We start from the raw sequence: 20,101 nt of genomic DNA, 5'->3' as shown, positions 1-20,101 counted from the left end.
CAAAAATATTTTAATATTTTCAGGACCATATATAAATCACATAGAGGCTTAAAGCTTGTATCTGTAAATCTTGAAGAAAATTTGCAGTTTGGTGGCCCTAGATATAACATCTATGTCAAGCATATCCTATAAACCTAAGTTTAAGGTTCTTTCTTGAGCTGGTTTTTCACCAATGGTGTGATGCCTACCTGCTTTTTTTTTTTAGGGCAGCTGTCACCAATCTAATCAACTCTTGATTTACATCAACATTTTGTGGAAAGCTTCAGAGGTGGAAGGTTAATGTATTAACCTGTCTATTTGAATTTATCTGTTAACCCTGAATAAATTATGAGCATTGAAAGGATTAAACTGCCTTGATTTATGAGAAGTCGAGATTGGTCAATGGAAAGGGTTCTTCTAAATGATCAGCATGTATGTGTTGGGGAATGGTGCTATACAGAATTTGTATGACACAAACTTAGTTTTGCCTAATTTTTGAAAGGCAGCATGCCAAGGAAGAGCAAGTTATAGGGAAAAGTAATCAGACGTTTAAACATTGTAACCTCTCTCCTCCATGTTAATGTAATTGTGAATTCTTGTCCATAACACCATGTACAAGATAACAAAATTCAAAGGAAAATATGCCAATAACTTAATAGTTTATTAGTCAGTCAACAATATTACAAATATTTAAAAATTACTTATATAAATAGTTGGCAGCAAACTATTCCATTACAGAGTTAAATTACCAGTACAACAGACAGACTGGAGATTTAGACACCTGGAAGATAACAGTAAAATAAACTAAAAGCTTTTAACAGAAGAGTTTAAGCTGAAGGTGATTAAGTCAGGGAGCAACCCACCAGGAAACACCTTCTTTCTTCAATGGTGCTCTTCTCAGCTCCCCTGAAATCAACGTCAATAGTTTAGCAGTGGTGCTTTGGTGGGTTGCTTCCTTGTGGCTATAAAAAGCATGGGTTTTCTTCTTATTTAGAAAAAAATAAAAATTGTTTTAACACCTCATTAGGAATACAAAATAAAATTAACTGAAAAATATTAATTTGCATATCAAAGAACCATTTATAATTACAGTCCAAACACTCCATAAACCATTTGTGCGATTCTTTACAGAAATTCAGAATTTAGAAACTAGTAGCTTTAATATTACAAAGATTTCAGCTCCAAAAATAATTCAACATAAAATAAACTTTTCGCCATTAGCATCATAAAATTATATATTTTCACATAAAAATACAAAATAATATTAATGACACGAGTATGAAAAATTATTCCAAGTATTTTTTTAGTATTTGAAATAAAACAAACAAAACAAAACCCAACATGACAACAAAATAGAAATATGCATGAAAAAAGTCTCTCCTTTTGTTAGCAAAACACTATCCAAAATAACTACGATCATTTACATCAGTACAAAGATTTCTGGATTTTAAAAAATATTTGCAATGACAAAAGGGGATTTCTTTTTCTGACAGTAAAAAATGACACTGTGGATAAAATTTGCAAAAGATGCAATGAAAAAAATAAAATTTGCATTAAAAAGGTTTACACTGTTATTCTTTTTTTTTATACAAACATTAGAAACAGTATTGCACGTCACAACACAGAATCGAGGTTAGTCAGCCTTCCAAAATGTGTTATATTCAAGTTTTGTAGCATCTTTGAGGAGAGGCTTTGTGCAGCCAGATGCAACAGGGAATAATATATCAAGTGTTTTCCATACACAAATATATAAATGCTAAACGCTTCCTTCTAAAAAAAAAAAAAGTGGACCTTTAAAGTTTTTTTTTTCTCCTCCACAGTTATACGTTTGGACAGCAATATGCACATTTGGGGGTAAGAAAAGTAAAGAAGCTTAAAAAATACAAAAATACAATAAAATTAACCATCTTCTACAAAAATAGTAAAATAAATATGATTTACAAAAACAAAAGCCAATACAGTGTTGAGCAATTCAGAGTTCAAGGGACAATCCACCAGGGAGGACCCGAGCATCATCCTATATTGAAATGAACAGCAGCTGCACAAGGAAACAGTATGTGTTGCCCCCAAGAGAAATGAATGGGAGCTAAGGACACAACTGTTCTTGCATATAGTAGCCATTCATTTCAAAAGTTGGTGATGTAGGGGACCTGAGAGATGGACTGAGCCCCCAAAATATGGATTTTAAAAATAAGGAAAAAGAGGAGATGTTGAATAAAGCAAAGGAAGAAATGGAGATTATCAACAGCTTAGAAATGAAGTGACAAATATAGCCTGATATTTAAATTAGTTTACCCATATCAAAAGAGCGTATTCCTTCTGTTTACCTACATCTTTATGGAGAAGGTGGGGGAGTAAGGGTTTTAAACATCTCCAATTATATTTCAGTTGTGTACGATTCTTCCATATTCATTATTTAAAACATGTAAAGGCGCTTTTAAACTTCAAGCAAGAAATATGAAAATAAAGTTTAAAAGATCTGCAAAAATTAAATTATATCTAACTAATTAACATTGCAAAACTATTGATTTTGTTTTCTTTCTAAATTCCAAAAATTGAGGTATAGCAAAGGAGATGTCGTCAGTCAAAAAAAGTGTGCCATAAAATAGCTGACTAGTTGGAAAAAAGGATCTCTCTCAGAGATATAAAAATAGTGCATAACAAATGTCAAAAATGGATCAAGGTTTGGCAGGGTTTAAGGTTAGAAAAAAATACTCCAACATATCTGGAGGATCATGGTTAAGTAATAAATAGGTACACTGACAAATAAATCAGTTAAAAAGCTCTTTTTTCAAAACAGCGTCAACTTCAAAACTTTTAAAAACTTGAGCCACAGCCACAACATAACAGCAGAGTTAGACAAGAACCACATATTATCGAACAGTACAAAAACCACATTGCAGACAACCAGTTTAAGAGCAATACTTTGCTTATATGAAGGATTGTCCTCAAGGGATTGCCAAGAGCATAACCCTTAGAAACTTCTCTCTTGGAGTAAGACTTTCAGTTCGGTGTTCACTTTTTAGGTGCTTGCTGAAACGTAAAACTACAGAGTAGCTCTTTCTATTAAAATGTAAGGGCTATAGCTGCATTAAAATGTTCAGAGATGGACTAAAACACTGCTACTGGATTTCTTGTATTAACATCACCTTTCCTCCCAAAATCGTGCAAGTAATGTCATTACTTAGAACTCCTTCATCAAAATTAAACACTATGCCAGACAACGAACTCCATTTCGTGCAACAGTGACTCAGTTTGACAGAAGATCCCAAAATGCCTAAGGTCATAAAAGCACACACAGTTTGAGCCAGATTCACTGTTGTCTCACGATACGATACAGATTTGCAACTAGCTGTCTTTATATTACACCATCTCCATTTTGACTTTGTTTATGTTTTATTACTAAAGTGTTCTATTTTCTTGCATGAGCACATTTTTCTGCTCATTTCTCAGTAGTTTCCCATTTGGTGACTGGTTAGCAGTGGGCTGGCCATCTTTGGTTTATAGGGGGAGTTTTAACCATGGACAATTAAAGAGGGTGAAATTAATAATATATATATTTTTAGAAAAAGGTTTTTTTAATCAAACTTGTGTCTATGCTATACCACTTCACGCCAATTAGAACCACACACCACAAAGTTGCACAGGGTTAACAATATTACATCCAGTCTGCGAAAATCGAATTCCACTACCAACCAGGTCACAAAAGGGCTGCACGTTCTAATCTAAAACTAATTTGCATATTGTACACATGTAGGACATTTTTCAGGAAAAAAAGCTTGAGTCACAATAATGCATGCAAGTTTCTTGTTACAAATTTTGAAATCTGCTCATGCTACCTAGTTTCCAGAGCCTAAGAACATTTGCAATAATGCATTTCTTGTTAGCTCTAGTGCATGCATACGGTGTATACAAATAAGTAAACATGCAATTTTTCACATTCTAAAACTATGGCAGGTTATGCCATATTGTGCTGCCTGCATTTTAATCTGTAATGCAGCGTATCTTAAAACGTTTCAATCCCGTATTAATAGGTGGCATTACACACAACACCTATATAGCAGCAAAGCTAATTCAGCTTGTGATTATAAATGTTTAAAAATAGCTAATAAATCAGATTATCTTGAGGTATTATTTCTTGCAAGTCAAAATGGAGAGCAAAAAATCAACCTTATTTTTTAATTGATGCATACACTGAAAATAGCAACAACAATAAAAATAAGCTTTTTGTAGCAGACATCTTCCATCTTCACTATTTTTGCTACCTTTGGTAAATTACAGGGGCAGATGTTGAAGTTAAAAACCCATGTTTAGAAATAAGTGCACGCTTCACCCTCTAAATATAGCAGCAGACAATGCGCCCCTATGCAAAAAACATTCTCTTATCTAGTTTTAATATTACATATAAAAATAAGTTGGAGAAATACAAAAAAACTTTTTTTTTATTTTAACATGAAAATATCACAAAAATTAGTGAGCCTGAGATGTAGGGTTTTGGTGAAAAACAAGAGGCTTTGTAGTGTTTTGACTGCTGAAAAAGATGCATGTATTGAGAGTTGGGGTGAGAAGCAGAAGAATGCACTTATTTCTTCTGCAAGTCTATATCTTCAAATACAGTAAGCCACATGCACCCTTCCTTCCTTATGGAGATGCTGGGAAGCCAGGCTCAGTTCCAGCGGAAGTGGATCTGGCGTGGGCGGTCAGCTCCCTCCTTAACCAATGGCTTATGGAATTCACGTCCTGCCCGAGAGTGGATGTTTGCCCAGCAAAACTCACAGTAATACTGCAGGCAAGTGACATTGGCACAAAAAAAGGGAGCAAACTTTCCACCACATCGTGCTCCCTGGCATTCATCACACATCTGATCATCCAACACATATGGCTTTACCTCCACCTGTTAAAAAAAGACACACACAGAGAACAATTGTATGATTAGCACTGAATGCAATATACTCCAGGACAGTATTATTAATTTTCCTCTGGCGACATATAGGTCGGTTCATCCCATGAGCCTAATCTATGGGCTTATCTACACCGAACACTTAGTTTGGTGTGCACTGGGCTGATCCAGCTTAACCCAGGGCAAGCTACATTAATATGACCTTGTCCTGGTTTAAGATAACTTGGGGGAAAGTCTGAATCCTGGCCTGACTTGGGGGCAGTGAGGACTGGTTCCTAAATGGAATTTGTCACAACTGTCTTCACTGCCATCCCACCTTCTTTGGGGTTTCCAGGGACCCATATTGGATGGCAGCGCTCTGCCGTACTGCAGCTGCCCCCAGTCACAACATGGCACCTGCCTTCTCTTGGGTGCTTTTGCCTAACATTAGCCAGAGCACCCAGATGCCAAAAATGATGGGAGGGTATCATTCTCCCTTCCCATCTCCTTTAGTGTGGTGTCGCTTTTCCTCACATCAGGCAAGCTCCAAAGAGTAGGTGTGTGTTGTGGAAGAGGCCAGCCACAATATGGGGGACAGGGGCAAGGGGGGGGACACCCCTAGGGGTCTTTCTAGGGTAGTACTAAACAATGTTCATAGTGCCTGAACAGTTGTGACTCCCAGCTACCTCTGAGGCAGCTGAGGCAATCCTCATAAGGACCCCGAATTAAGACTGCATTTTGTGTCTGTGCAGAAGGGTCTTAGTGAGGTAATGATAGCTACCAACTAGCCCCATAACTTCATATTGGAGATGCTTTTCCAAAGGTAGTCCATTTAACACACAAGAGCAAATATTTTCTATAAAGCTGCAACTTGTTATTTTTTATTTATTATATTTATACCCTGCTCTTCTCACCCCTAAGGAGACTCAGAGCAGCTTACAGATTATGACAAGGTGTAATGCCGCATTGTACATACAGATACACAAATATAACATTTTGAATTATAAAACAGATAATAATAATAATAATAATAATAATAATAATAATAATAATAATACTTTATTTATACCCCGCCACCATCTCCCCAACGGGGACTCGGGGCGGCTTACATGGGGCCGTGCCCAGAACAATACAATGTAATACAATGTAACAAAATATAAAAACAACATATCATAACACAATTAAAATACAATAAATAATAATGTACAGTACAACACAAGATCAGAAAAGCAATATAACATGGGTGGGCCACAATAACACTAAGTTAAAACTTGGGGTGGGAAAGGGATAAGAATAAAAACCACAGGGAACAGAGACATAAGATAGTGGAACAATCTAGAGGATAGATGTTGGGGGGAGTAACAAAAGAAGTATATGACAGTTACTCTCCAAAAGCGCAACGGAAGAGCCACGTTTTTAAATCTTTCCTAAAGGCTAATAAGGTGGGGGCTTGCCTGATCTCAATGGGCAGTGAGTTCCATAATCGGGGGGGCCACAGCAGAAAAGGCCCTCTCCCTTGTTCCCACAAGGCGGGCCTGAGATATAGGCAGTGGTGACAGGAGGGCCTCCCCTGATGATCGAAGAGATCGGGCAGGTTTATGGTAGGAGATACGGTCACGAAGTTAGGTGGGTCCCAAAACGTTTAGGGCTTTATAAATGATGGTCTGCACCTTGAATTGGGACCGGAAAATGAACGGCAGCCAGTGGAGCTCCTTAAACAAGGGAGTAGATCTTTCCCTGTAACTCGCCCCCGTTATTAATCTGGCAGCCGAGCGTTGGACCAATTGTAATTTCCGGGCCGTCTTCAAGGGAAGCCCCACGTAGAGCGCATTACAGTAGTCCAGTCTAGAGGTAACTAAGGCATGGACCACCGTGGTCAAGTCAGACTTCACGAGGTATGGTCGCAGTTGGCGCACAAGTTTGAGTTGTGCGAACGCCCTCCCGGCCATCGCCGACACCTGAGCCTCAAGCGTCAACGCTGAGTCCAGGAGGACCCCCAAACTGCGGACCTGTGATTTCAGGGAGAGTGCAACCCCGTCCAGCACAGATTGCCACCCAATACCCCGATCCGACGAGCGACTGACCAGGAGGGTTTCTGTCTTGTCAGGATTGATCCTCAGGTTGTTCCTCCTCATCCAGTCCGCCACAGCGGCCAGGCACTGATTCAGCAACCAAGGGGCTTCCTTGGAATTAGATGGAAACGAGTAGTGGATTTGTGTGTCATCTGCGTAGAGATGGCAACACCCTCCAAAACTCCGGATAACCTCTCCCAACGGTTTCATGTAGATGTTAAAAAGCATGGGGGATAAGATAGACCCTTGCGGGACCCCACAGGTCAAAGGCCAGGGGTCCGAGCAGGTGTCCCCCAGCTTCACCATCTGGGAGCGGCCCTCCAGGAAGGACCGGAGCCACTGCAGAACCGTGCCACCGAGCCCCATCCCAGAGAGCCGTCCCAGAAGGATACCATGGTCGATGGTATCGAAAGCCGCTGAGATGTCCAAGAGAACCAGCAGGGTCACACTCCCCCTGTCCAGCTCCCTGCGGAGGTCATCCACCACGGTGACCAAAGCCGTCTCGATGCTGTGCCCAGGCCTGAAGCCAGACTGCGAGCAGTCTAGAAAATCAGTGTCATCGAGGAACTCCTGGAGCTGCGTGGCAACCACCCGCTCCAGGACCTTGCCCAAGAATGGGAGGTTGGAAATTGGACTGTAGTTGTTACATACAGATGGGTCTAACTAGGTCTTTTTTAGAAGCGGGTTTACTACCGCCTGCTTAAAGCAAGATGGAACTGACCCCTGATCCAAAGAGGCATTTATTATAGCCACAAACCAATCCAACAACCCCTCTTTGGCCAGCTTAACCAGCCAAGAGGGACAAGGATCCAGAGCGCAAGTGGTTGCCCTCACAGACCCAAGAATCCCCTCCCCTCCAGGAAGAACAAGCCAGAAAGAATCCCACAAAATCAGACAGACAGGTACCTCGGTTACCTCCACTGGAACTACAATTAAGCTGGAGTCCAACTCATGACGTATCTGAGCAACTTTGCCTGCAAAATGGTGCGTGAAATCGCTGCACCTAGTTGCCAAGTCATCGGGAAGCCCCTGGGCCTCAGGAGGCCGCAGGAGCTCCCCAACAACTCGGAACAACTCCGATGGCCTGTTGGCCGCAGACGCAATGCGGGCAGTCGTGAAAGCTTTCCTGGCTGCTCGCAAAGCCACGGAGTAAGCCTTAATAGCGGCTTTAGCCCGTGCTTGGTCAGAAACATCCTGAGATTTCCTCCAGATGCACTCTAGTCCCCTCCTCGCACACTTCATCACAGCCAGCTCCTCAGTGAACCAAGGAGTAGACGTGACTCTACGTAGTGAGAGGGGACGTTCGGGAGCGATCGTGTTCAGTGCCCTTGCCAGCTCACTATTATAGCGATCAGCTAGGACATCGACAGGATCGCCAGTCTCCAGAACAGGAAGATCCCCAAGAGACCTCAGGATTCCATCCGGATCCATCAGCCTCCTGGGGCAGACCATCTTAGTGGGTCCACCACCCCTGCGGAGGTTAGAAGACACGGCGAAACTTATACAGATCAGATTATGGTCAGACCATGACAATGGAAGAATATTTTGCTCTTCCACTCTGACTGTCCCACCGTCCACAATAAAAACAAGGTCCAGCGTGTGTCCCGCCTGATGGGTGGGCCCAGATATAACTTGAGACAGCCCCATGGTCGTCATGGCAACCATGAATTGATTGAAACATATAGATACAAGAAAACAAATCATCCTGTCTCCCTGATAACCTGACAGGGAAAATGCTTCACCCTGGGCTGTGTGTGCATTTTAAAGATAGTAGTGCTGGTGAGAATAGGGGAGGGTAGAATTGAGTCAAAGTCAGAGCCAGTCCGTGTTCGACTTCATATTAATCCACAGAATCCATCAGGTCATAACCCATAATCTAGGATGGGCCAAAAGCTTGGTCCCACATCCAGGTCTTCAGCTGCTTCCTAAAAGACATGAGTGAGGGGGCTTCCCTAATCTCCCTTGGCAAGGAGTTCCACGGCTGCAGAGCCACCACTGAAGAAGCCCCGTCTCTTGTCCCCGCCAACCGCACCTGTGACGGCGGTGGGACCAAGAGCAGGGCCTCACTCGAAGATCTTGTATCTGTGAAAAACAGATGAAACAAATTTGATATTAACTGCATACAACTTACTCGTTTATCAATATCACCATGTTGAAGCTGAACAAACCGAGCACTAATGGCAGCAATGTAGCTCTGTTGATTGGAAAAAGCAACTCGCCCAGCACCTTTTGGGTACTTTAGTTCAGGATCTGTATCAATTCCTGCATAACAAACTCCACCATAGAGACGGTCCATTATCATGGCCAATTCCACTATGAAGGAACAAAAAAAATACTGAATTAGCACTTCAAACTGTGCTCAGATGCAAGCCATGGATGTATTTTTCTATTGGTATTCCATTAAAAGTTTCTAGGGTTTCATACTCTAGCAAGCTATACATCATGTTGCTGTTAGAGAAGCTGAATTCCCAGAATGAATAACATTAATGTGGCATGCATGGAGCCTCCGGTGGCATGCATGGAGCCTCCGGTGACCTAGGAGATAAAAGCCTCATGACTTGAAGGTTGGGTTGCTGATCCGAAGGCTGCCAGGTTGGAATCCAACCCCCGGGGAGAGTGCGGATGAGCTCCCTCTATCAGCTCCAGCTCCATGTGGGGACATGAGAGAAGTCTCCTACAAGGATGGTAAAACATCAAAACATCCGGGCATCCCCTGGGCAACGTCTTTGCAGGCGGCCAATTTTCTCACTCCAGAAGCAACTCCGGTTGCTCCTAACACAAAAAAAGGCATGCATAAGACAGCTAGTTTAATTTAGTTCAATCAATTGCAGAGTGTATTTATAATTAATTTTAGCTGGTATTGTTATTAGCCAAAATAATTGATTTTTTTGAATATAGTACTATTCCTGGAATTAATTCAGTTACCTGATACAATAATTAGTAGTAAACACTTTTGGAGAAAAAAATCCCCTTGTTTTTTTTAAATACAGTTGAAAAACTATGATATTTTTTTGAAATGTTAAGTATAAAAATAACTTTGTATATGGAATATATATTTATTAAGGTAAAGGTAAAGGTTTCCCCTGACGTTAAGTCCAGTCATGTCTGACTCTGGGGGTTGGTGCTCATCTCCATTTCTAAGCCGAAGAGCCGGCATTGTCCGTAGACACCTCCAAGGTCATGTGGCCAGCATGACTGCATGGAGCGCTGTTACCTTCTCGCTGGAGCGGTACCTATTGATCTACTCACATTGGCATGTTTTCGAACTGCTAGGTTGGCAGAAGCTGGAGCTAACAGCGGGCACTCCGCTCCCGGGATTTGAACCTGCAACCTTTATTAATATTTATTAATTTGATTTAAATCCCACCTTTCTTCAAACATATGTTCCAAGATGGTTTGCATCATTTTAAATGCACCATAGAATAGAAAAACATTTCTATTTAAAATAGGGTTAAAAGACACTACAACTATGATAAAAACACTACACCACTCTGCCCATTGGAAGCTTTATCTGCCACATACACTAAAAATAAAAGCTTCCTTAAATAAAAGACGATAGAAGGGGGCTCACCAACTTCCCTGGGAAGGGAATTCCTTATCTTGGAAGCAGATACCAAGAAGGCTCTCTCTTGTGAAAATGAGCAAGCCTTCCCCTGCAAATTTTACAGCATGGGCAAGCTCATATAGGGAGATACAGTTAGTCTGGACCTAAGCTGTGTATGGTTTTAAAAGTCAAGCCAGCACTTTTGATTCTGGCTAGAAATGGATTGACAGCCAGTGACTACAATATTTTTGGACCTGATGGAGGTTCCAGTTTCCAAAGACAGGCTAATGTGTTATAATAATCCAAACAGGATATACAGCATGTTGTCAGTGTAGCCAGATCTGACATCTCAAAATACTGGCACAACCGTTTTAGCTGTGCAAACATACTCCTGGCCACTGCTGAAACCTAGGCATCCAGGACTCCATGAGCATGTCCCCAAATTGTAAAACTGAGATTACAGATAAAGTGTAATCCCATCCTACACAGCCCAAATCCCTATTCTCTGATCTGTCTGTGAACTAAGAAGAAGCTCCTCTGACTTGTCTGGATAAGTCTCAATTTATTTTCCATTATGCACACTATTACCAATAACAATGTCAAGCAAGGTGTCTCTGGTTTAGTACAGACAGCTTTCTTGGACTGAGTGGAAAGAAGATGTTGGACTGGGTGTCATCAATTATTGGTGACATCTAACTTAAAATCTACAAATGACCTCTCCCAGCAGTTTCATATAAATGTTAAATAGCCTGGGGGACAAAGCGGAGCCCTAATGAATCCCACAAGCTAATCTTTGAATAGGAATCCTCTAACACCACTTTCTGAGCTTGCCCCTCCAAGTGGCTAGCAAAACAATTTTTTTATTGCTTTCATCAGCTTCTAGAAGCTAGCTGTGCTAGTTACGCACTGATTAAATAAGGTGAAAAGTATTAAAGTCAGGTATGACAACAGTATATCTCCATGAGCTGAAACTTACTTTTTCTAAATAATTATATTATCTCAAATCAAAGTGCCCTGATGTAGCCATATTGGAAGGAAAAATTGCCCTCAAATGAAAACTTATTACTAAGATGAGTGCAGTGTTACAATTGGCCATAAGACATAATATGTGTTAAACTTACCAGCTCGCAATGGTCTGGGGACACCACCAACAAAAATGGTTTTTCGAGGATCAAGAGGCTGTGAACCATCCATCACAAAGTCACTATCACTTAAATTCCAAGGACGGATCTGAACCTATTAAAACAGAGGACAAGAGCAACATGTTACTTGAGTTGAATGATTTCAATGAAATTTTATTTTCACTGATTTTTATAAAATGATAGCTGGTGCATACTGGCATGTGTTACCCAGATTTTTGATGGGACGTGCTTTATATGCATTTTAAAGGTTTCTGAACCTTTCAAAGTGGGACTAATCTGCATTCTCTAAAACATAAGGTTCTAGATTTCAGGAGAAGGTTGCCACCTGAGAAGCACTGGGGGATATATAGGACTAGAAATTTAAATTAGTTTCACTCTCCTCTCAATCCTCAAATAATACAAATGGATCTTACTTTAAAGCTTCTATAAATGACTCTTTATCTGCAAAAGAGGCGTAACAACAAACTACACATCAGAGTATGTTGTACACTACTCTTTCAGCCCAAACTATAATATGGGGATAAAAGCAATGGATAACATTGCATGATTGTTGAAAACTACTGTCTCAAACTGCAAACAGGGGTATAATAATCCCTCTGGAGAACACTGTATGCTTGCCTTCAGCCACTGCAATACTCAGTGTAAATTATACAGCAAGACTGCCATAAGGCTGGACCTCCCTCTCACATCTTTCAACATAGGAAAAATGAATGGCATTGTTTTTTGTAGGTGGGTTCACATGATTCTTTTAAAAAACACATTAAATAGGACTTGAGTTAGATTAGATAGGGATGTGTCTCTTTGTGATTGTTGTTTAAGGAGGTGATGGACAGTCAGTCATACTGGTGCAAGTTTTGGTTATTTTAGAATGAGAGTGAGCTAGGCTTAGCCCCTTCCCCCATGCTGCTTTTTGTATCTCCCTTCTCTCAGTTTCCCTTATTCTGACCAAAAAAGGTGAACTGCTTCTTTTAAAAGACTCAAGGAGTGGCAATTCACTTTTAAAATGGGCTGCAGATGTTCCCTACAATGTTTAACATAAAAATAATTGTTTTTCTAAAACCAGACATAAACTACAGCCACTTTTTAATGAGTTTTTAAATCTTCATTTCTGGAGGGAATAAAACTGTGCCCTGACACAGAACAGATGATAATCAGTTTTAAAATATCAATCATTGCTATTTTTCCACTCTGACTGCTATCCCCATAGGCATTTGATAAAATTTTCTCACTGCATATGAAGAGATTGGCTATCTTGACAAAATGTTTTACATCTATGTGCCACTATGATCCTCCTTTTTTATCCACTCCATTTCATTTGTTCACTTCCACATCAATCCCCAGAAGCTTTTGTTAAAGGAGAAAAGAAATGACACATTAAAGAAATTCACTCATTTTAACATCTTATGTATTTTGGCCCTCAATGAAAAATTGCTTTTCATCACACTTTTTAAAGCAGCCTTCAGACAGATGGCAACTCGGACCTCAAGGCTCTCTTGTGTTTACTTACTGGCTTATCCTTGATAGTGGGGCTAGAAACACACAGATAAAGCTTTCCATCTTCTTCTATGCAGGCATCAATCAGTACTTGAACAGAACTCTCCTCTTGGAAAAGGAGGAATGCGTAACCTAGACAACAAGGAATAGGGAAATGCAAATATAGTTAATGTTCTCTTACCATAAATGCATGAATTAAAGCATAATGTGTTTACTATATTCATAACCCATGTTTCAAGTAATGCCACCTTATAGAGATTTACTCTGAAAGTTGTAATATTCTTTCTATCTCTCTATTTATATTTAGGCACACTGTTCCACACTGAATTCTTAATTTCAATTTGCTATAGCTGTGTGAATCCAAATGAAATCATTGGTTATACCGATTGGTACTGAGCTGCTGTTGTCTTTGATTCCCTATCAATATTGGGGCCTACAGTGGTGCCTGGAGAGAGATCTACAATAGGATCTCGAGGGAAATTGTATAATGATTTTTCCTTCACAGGGTGGCATTCTAGTATAATGTAGGCCAATTCATGATTATCCATTTCAGGGGCAGTCTGTGCTGCTGCCATAAGGGTGTCATGGATTTCCACTTCAGAGTCCTTTTGCTTGATTACTAGTGACCAAATAAGCTTGGTTAAGGTGGTGTAAACAGGTCAAGGGCTGTGGAGATCAGACCCTGAAAGTTAGATGATTGTAGATCCTGGGGAATATGGTGGAATGGTACTGGTCACCCTCTGTTCCTTGCATTTCTTTTTCTTATTCTTCTTCCTGGGTTCCTCAGAGAGTGATTTTCCCAAGGTACGGGGATTCTCCCAAGAAGCAACTCAGTCCAATGATCCTGCCAGCTGCTTGCATTTCCTTTAAAGATGAGCAACATTTTCGTGGAGGGCCTTTGCTGATGTCAGAAAGGAGATCGAGGCTGGGCCTCTCAAAGTTGGGTTGATGTCGAGGCTGATTTAGCCAGAGTAGAAACCTTGCTTCAATGGGGCAGAGGATGAAGAAGCTTGTGGAGGCACCAGGGGTTTGGATGCCGAAGCGGTGGCCTTGAAGAGGTAGGTTGCTTGGGACTGGCTGGTCTTGTTGAGCAGGGCTTTCAGCCTTTACTTGTGATTCTTAAGAGCTCTGGGAGTTAACTCCAGGCAATGATTGATGGATTGCTCAAAATGGGTCTCTCCAAGGCAGGGGAGATAACTTGTTTGAGATCTTCTCCCCACAGTCCAAGCATTTCTTGAAAGAAATGGTCACCATCAAAGGAATCAACAAGATACAGGACAGAGCTGAAGCTGAAACCAAAAGGATGTCAAGCAAGTGTAGTCAGGGCCAAGAGAGAAAAATGCCAGAAAGGTTCACATGGCTGAGAGCTGATGTTCCTATTGTTCTGCTGCTCCACACACGAAAAGGAATTAAGGCTCTGGCAATGCCAACCTGTTTATACTATCAGAGAGAATGAGAAGGGCTACCACCAAAAACTATTACTTAGAGCTCTAGAAGGTTCTGAATTGTTCTGTGCAGGTGCAGAGCAAACCCATTTCTGTGATTAAGATACCATGAAGAAGAAATAACTCTGCACTTGGGGTTATACCACTGGGGTTCAGCTCTAATAAAGGATAAAACACACTTTCTTACTCCTGCTCAGTTGGCAGCATACAACGCTATGACTCGTAAAAAGAAATAATAATCAGGCCTTGAGAGCTAGTTCACACACAAAAGTCAGCCACTTGTTTTTTTCCCCCTTCAAATAATTTACTATGTAGGTAGAATATTGTGGAGAAAGCACAGTGGACTCTTGATATTTGCTGTGGTTCGGTTCCAGGATCCCTCATAGATACCAACATTCATGGATGTTTGTCCCATTATATACAATATAGTAAAATGGTGCCCCCAATGGCACAGTAGGTTAAACTGTTGAGCTGCTGAACTTGCTGAACGAAAGGTTGGCGGTTCGAATCCGGGGAGCGGGGTGAATTCCGACTATTAGCCCCAGCTTCTGCCAACCTAGCAGTTCGCAAACATGCAAATGTGAGTAGATCAATAGATTCCACTCCGGCAGGAAAGTAACGGCGCTCCATGCAGTCATGCCGGCCACGTGACGTTGGAGATGTCTACGGACAATGCTGGCTCTTCGGCTTAGAAATGGAGATGAACACCAACCTCCAGAATTAGAAACAACTAGACTTGATGTCAGGGGGAAACCTTTACTAGTAAAATGGAATCCCTTATATAAAATGGCAAAGTCAAAATTTGCTTTAGGTTTTTTAAATGAAGCTGTGGCTGGTTGAAACCATGGAACTGTGAATACGGAGGGCCAGCTGTATAGATGCACTAGTCTATATTTACTGACAAAAAAAACCATTGCCAAAAATGTATAGACATTACCTTCCAACACCAATGAACACAGAGATAGCTCCTGGAGCTTATTTGTATACCCAATAGTCACTTACAATTTTCTTCAAAGAGGAAAAATAAAAGCCTATGTGCCAATTAGCTTTGAATGTCTCTCCAAGAACATATTTATATTTAATCGAGAATTCAGAAAGAAATACCTTTAGGTGGAAAATATGATTTGCTTTCTGCTTTGTGGGGCCAATCAACTACAAGAGGTCCAAATCGTCTGAAGCTAGCAGTAATTTCATCTAAAAATGGATATAAATAATTTCAGTTAATATATTATGTAGCATTTCCTTGCATACCGTTTTTCATAACTTCTAAATCATCAAGCTGCTGTTGTTGTTTGAACAGAACAATGGTTCTATAACAAAGCATTATAAAAAATAAAATTAAGACTCATAACAGTTTCTGAAAACCTGTTCCCAGCTTGACTTAAAAACAATTTGGGATTTACAAGCATTTCTCATAAGGAGCTTATCAGAAGGATTTTTTTTCTAACCTTTTTATCATTAAATTGTATTAATGTTTTCAAAATCAACTAAATGTTAACCCCCCAAAAAAACCAAACAAATATAAACTCTAAAACAAGTTCCCCATAATGTCCCACTCCATAATTTCTCTCTGATCCTACAAACACAGACCAACAACTAACCTCTATCACCCATGTTTAAAGTAGAATATAAAGTAAAACAATAAAAATACAAAAAGTCCATTATAAACACAACTGACTTTCCTCCTCCTCAAAGCAAACTATATACCCATATTTACTTGAGTCCAGTGCACCATTGATTATAAGGCACACCATTTTTGAGGTGCACATTACAAAAAAAATGGATTTGCCATCCATAACAACAATTCTTTATTGATTAGTCACTTTTCACCATATCAAAACATGTAAAACATACAATACGTACACACTTACACATACATACAATAAAACCATGTAAAGATACAAAACATCCCGACCTGCAGCCTAATAACCCGCTCCTAGATAAGTATACAAATACAGAGTAAAAAGGTTAAAATTAGTAATTTCCTGAGGTAAGGTTTGCCATCCATTTTGTACCCCTTCCCAGCTGGGTGCAAGCAGAAGCAATGCACTTCCACTTACAGCCTTGGTTTGGGTTTGGTGTGTGTGTGTGGAGGAGGTGAGGCGCTGCTCTACCTCTCAGCTGAGTGAGGAGGGAAAAACCATCTGGGAAGGAAGGGGGATTGTTTTTCCCTTCTCTTTCAGCTGAGAGAAGGAGAAGTGGCTGGGAAAGGGGAGAGGAGAAGGAAAAGCTGGCCTTGGGGGGGAGAGAGGTTTTCCTTCACCTCTCAACTGAGGGGTGAAGGAGAAATCAGCTAGCTGGGAGGAAAGCAGACCTCTCTGCATGGAGGAGGGGCATAAGCAAGATTTAGGCACACAATTGTAATGTGCCATCAAATGTAACCTGCATCTCCATTTTGGCTGAGCAATTTTGCCAAAAAAAGATGAGCACTGCATTTGAGTAAATTCTTGTTCCACTGAAACTGCATTTCAACTTCTGCTAAATATAAATCAATATATTTAAAATTAAAATATAACCATGAGTAATACTCATATAAACAATTTAGCCATTTTGACTAGAATTCCAATTCTTATCAGTTTTAGTAAAGTCATATATATATATATATATATATATATATATATATATATATATATATACACACACACACACACACACACACACACACACACACACACATATACATACACATACACACACACACACATATATATATTCATATCAGGAGCAACTTGAGAAACTGCAAGTCACTTCTGGTGTGAGGGATTGGCCATCTGTGACCTTAATATCTCTCAAAATTTATTTCTTTTTAGTTTAAGATAGTTTTTATGTCTACCCATTTCAGTCAATTCCCGCTTCAGAAACAAAAATAAGACTTTTCAACCAGGGCTGTAGCGGCGGGGGGGGGGGGGGGGGGTGTCGGGTTCAACACCTCCCCCCAAAATTTTTTTAGGTTTTTTTTAACCTGGTTTACTCATGATTTTTAACTGATTAATCAAATCCCCATGAGTGTCCACTGAAGTTTATCGATGGAGCCTGATTGCTAAATTATTTTGCGTTATGGAACTACTCTTCATTATTCGCTAAAAAAAAGTCGTCCCCACAAAAAAAATTTTTTCTGGCTATGGCCCTGCTTTCATCCATATTATATTACAAATGTGGGACTGGATTTTGGATTAACCCCATCTTAAAAGGAAGATGGGATATATGTTCAATATATGTAATGAAATAAAAATATTATGTAGAGATCTTCTTCCTCCTAAAGCTGGGGGCAAAGAAGGACAGGAAGGGTTGTTCAAATAAGTGGGGGGAAAAGGGTGGAAAAGAACAACATCAGTAGCTATTTGGCAGAATATATTACACGCATGAATATGATTCAGTTTTGTTTCCCTGAGATGAGCACCTTACCAGCCACCTAGTAACTGTGAGCTCTTGTGGAAGACTCCATGCAAATCAAATATAATAAGGCATGTCAAAAACAAGCTCTCCCAAATACCAAGCTGTAGCTGTTCATTGTCGGCATACAAGTGGGAGATCTGACAAGTTTCATATGTTTTACTAAGTAGATAACATATATTTTATTACTTTAAAATTGTGATTGATTGGCAGGCATGTTACCTGATACTGGGGCCTATTGCCCTTTGCTGTGCCAAGCCTATCTAGTTGTACCTAATAAAGTTGTAGTCATTTCCATTCTCCAGTAATTTGAAAATGTGTGTTTTGTATTTAACCCCTCACATGCCAATCTCCTTTCAATATATGCCTGCAAGAGAATCTATAAAAGTCAATTAAGCCAAACACCTACCTATCCCTGCCTCCATCTCCTCTATATATGGTAGACACAAACAATTCAAAGCTCACAGCTTTCCATGTTTCTATGGAGAAATAAATCCCACAAAATACAGTGGAACTTCCAGTCTTGGCACTATGCTTCCATGGTGGTGGGATGGCAGAGTCTAAAGAAAACAGGTTTTTGCCGAGGAGCCAGAATAAATTTGCCAAACAGCTACTAGCAAACAGCAGTTGGGGATAACACTGGCAAAGGATCCCTTAGAGATGATGCCAGTGGCACCACAATCAGCTCTTATTGAGTTAATATTTCACAAAAGAAGTAAATCACTGCTGAAGGTTTTTACATTGAGAATACTATGATAAAACAGTTCAGAATGAAACAAGACACAGAACTGAAAATGAGACTCTCAGCTCAGAAGGAACTTAAACAGCTCCTGCAGCAGAAGCAGAGGACAGATATAAGTGCACTGTGACTAATGAAGAGGAAGACTGCATTACTGGAGGACTGAATCAATCAAGGAAATGATGGCCCAGAGTTTGCTAAACCTAATCTGGACATGTGATCACTGGGGATCCTAGAGGTTTCTTATTCATAGGGCTGAAGTTGAAGTCGACTTGATGGTAAATAACAACACCACCACCAGAACTTAATCTGAGCTAAATGAGTACAGGACAGAAGCACACATTGAAGTACTTTCCACTTGCTTCAGTCCCAATTTCATTCCACAGAAAACCAACACTACCACCAAGTATCAAGGAACTCACCTTCATCAATGTCTGGAGGAAGACCACCAACAAACACCTTTCGAGAAAAACGTTCTATTCGCTCTCCATTCTGATGAGTAGAATAACAAGCAGGGGAATTTATCACACCCACTTGATCTGTATGACCATCTTCTAGCAAGACATCATCTATTGGAAAGAGGGAAGAACGACCTGGAAGGGAAAGAGAATGAAAATGGAAGAGTGAGCAAGACTAAACTTCAAATGACTCTGTATGTGTCACTGTGTGTATCTTTGTATTGTCGGACACCTTGTCAGTGCTTTTTTTGTATTTGGTTGTTGCAGAGGCAGGTCAATTGATATTGCACAATGACCGAAATCTCTACAAATTAAATGGCTGAATGGGGACTCTTGCAAATAAAAAGCGGGAACAGGGAGGAAGATGGGAGACATTTCATAGTATACATGTAAAACTTTTACACTAATGTACCCTGTAATACAATGTTACAATGGCTGTGAAGGCGGAAGAAGGCTGCAACAGACTGAGAAGGCACTCTCGTTGTGTTAATCACACCACTGCTGGGACTTCAATTTGTGAAGACTGTGTGTTGACCGGCCATGCACTGACCTCCACACATTAAAAAAAATCACGCACAGGTGTCTTCCAAGAAATGGAGGCCCATCATCCTCTAACTACGAGAGATCACGTAAGTAAGTAATACAGGGTCACAGTCTGTGTTTGTGGGTTTTGTTTTCTTCCTATATCTGCATTAATAGACTATGTATATACAGTAAAGTTTCACTTATTCAACATAAATGGGCTGGCAGAACACTGAATAAGCGAAAATCTTGGATAATAAGGAGGGATTAAGAAAAAGGCCTATTAAACATAAAATTACATTATGATTTTACAAATTAAGCACCAAAAACATCATGTTTTACAACAAATTGACAGAAAAGGCAGTTCAATGCACAGTAATGTTATGTAGTAATTACTGTCTTTACAAATTTAGCACCAAAACATTGCAACATTT

At 40.2% G+C, this 20,101-nt stretch overlaps 1 protein-coding gene across 1 annotated transcript; it reads right to left on the bottom strand.

Moving 5' to 3' along the window:
• Positions 1-619: 619 nt before the first annotated feature.
• cpeb2 (cytoplasmic polyadenylation element binding protein 2) lies at positions 620-19,750 on the bottom strand. The gene is made up of 7 exons (XM_062982730.1): positions 19,723-19,750; positions 19,110-19,280; positions 15,660-15,749; positions 13,124-13,242; positions 11,596-11,710; positions 9,062-9,243; positions 620-4,873 (listed from the first exon to the last, which is right to left on the bottom strand). The coding sequence occupies exons 1-7, from the start codon at positions 19,748-19,750 to the stop codon at positions 4,646-4,648; spliced, it is 933 nt and encodes a 310-aa protein (XP_062838800.1). The 3' UTR covers positions 620-4,645.
• Positions 19,751-20,101: the final 351 nt, after the last annotated feature.

This window comes from Anolis carolinensis, chromosome 5 (genome assembly GCF_035594765.1).
Source record: "Anolis carolinensis isolate JA03-04 chromosome 5, rAnoCar3.1.pri, whole genome shotgun sequence".
Lineage (NCBI taxonomy): Eukaryota > Metazoa > Chordata > Lepidosauria > Squamata > Dactyloidae > Anolis > Anolis carolinensis.
This window is presented reverse-complemented; position numbering and strand designations above follow the sequence as displayed.

What these genes read in the sequence shown, in the direction of transcription:
- cpeb2 (XM_062982730.1), bottom strand. Translation starts at nt 19,750, where the DNA reads ATGGGCCTCCATTTCTTGGAAGACACCT. An exon ending in CCACTATCAAGGATAAGCCA is followed by an intron (nt 11,711 to 13,123) that starts GTAAGTAAACAC and finishes CTGTTTTAATAG; the next exon opens with GTTCAGATCCGTCCTTGGAA. An exon ending in ATGGTGATATTGATAAACGA is followed by an intron (nt 4,874 to 9,061) that starts GTAAGTTGTATG and finishes TTTTTTTAACAG; the next exon opens with GTGGAGGTAAAGCCATATGT.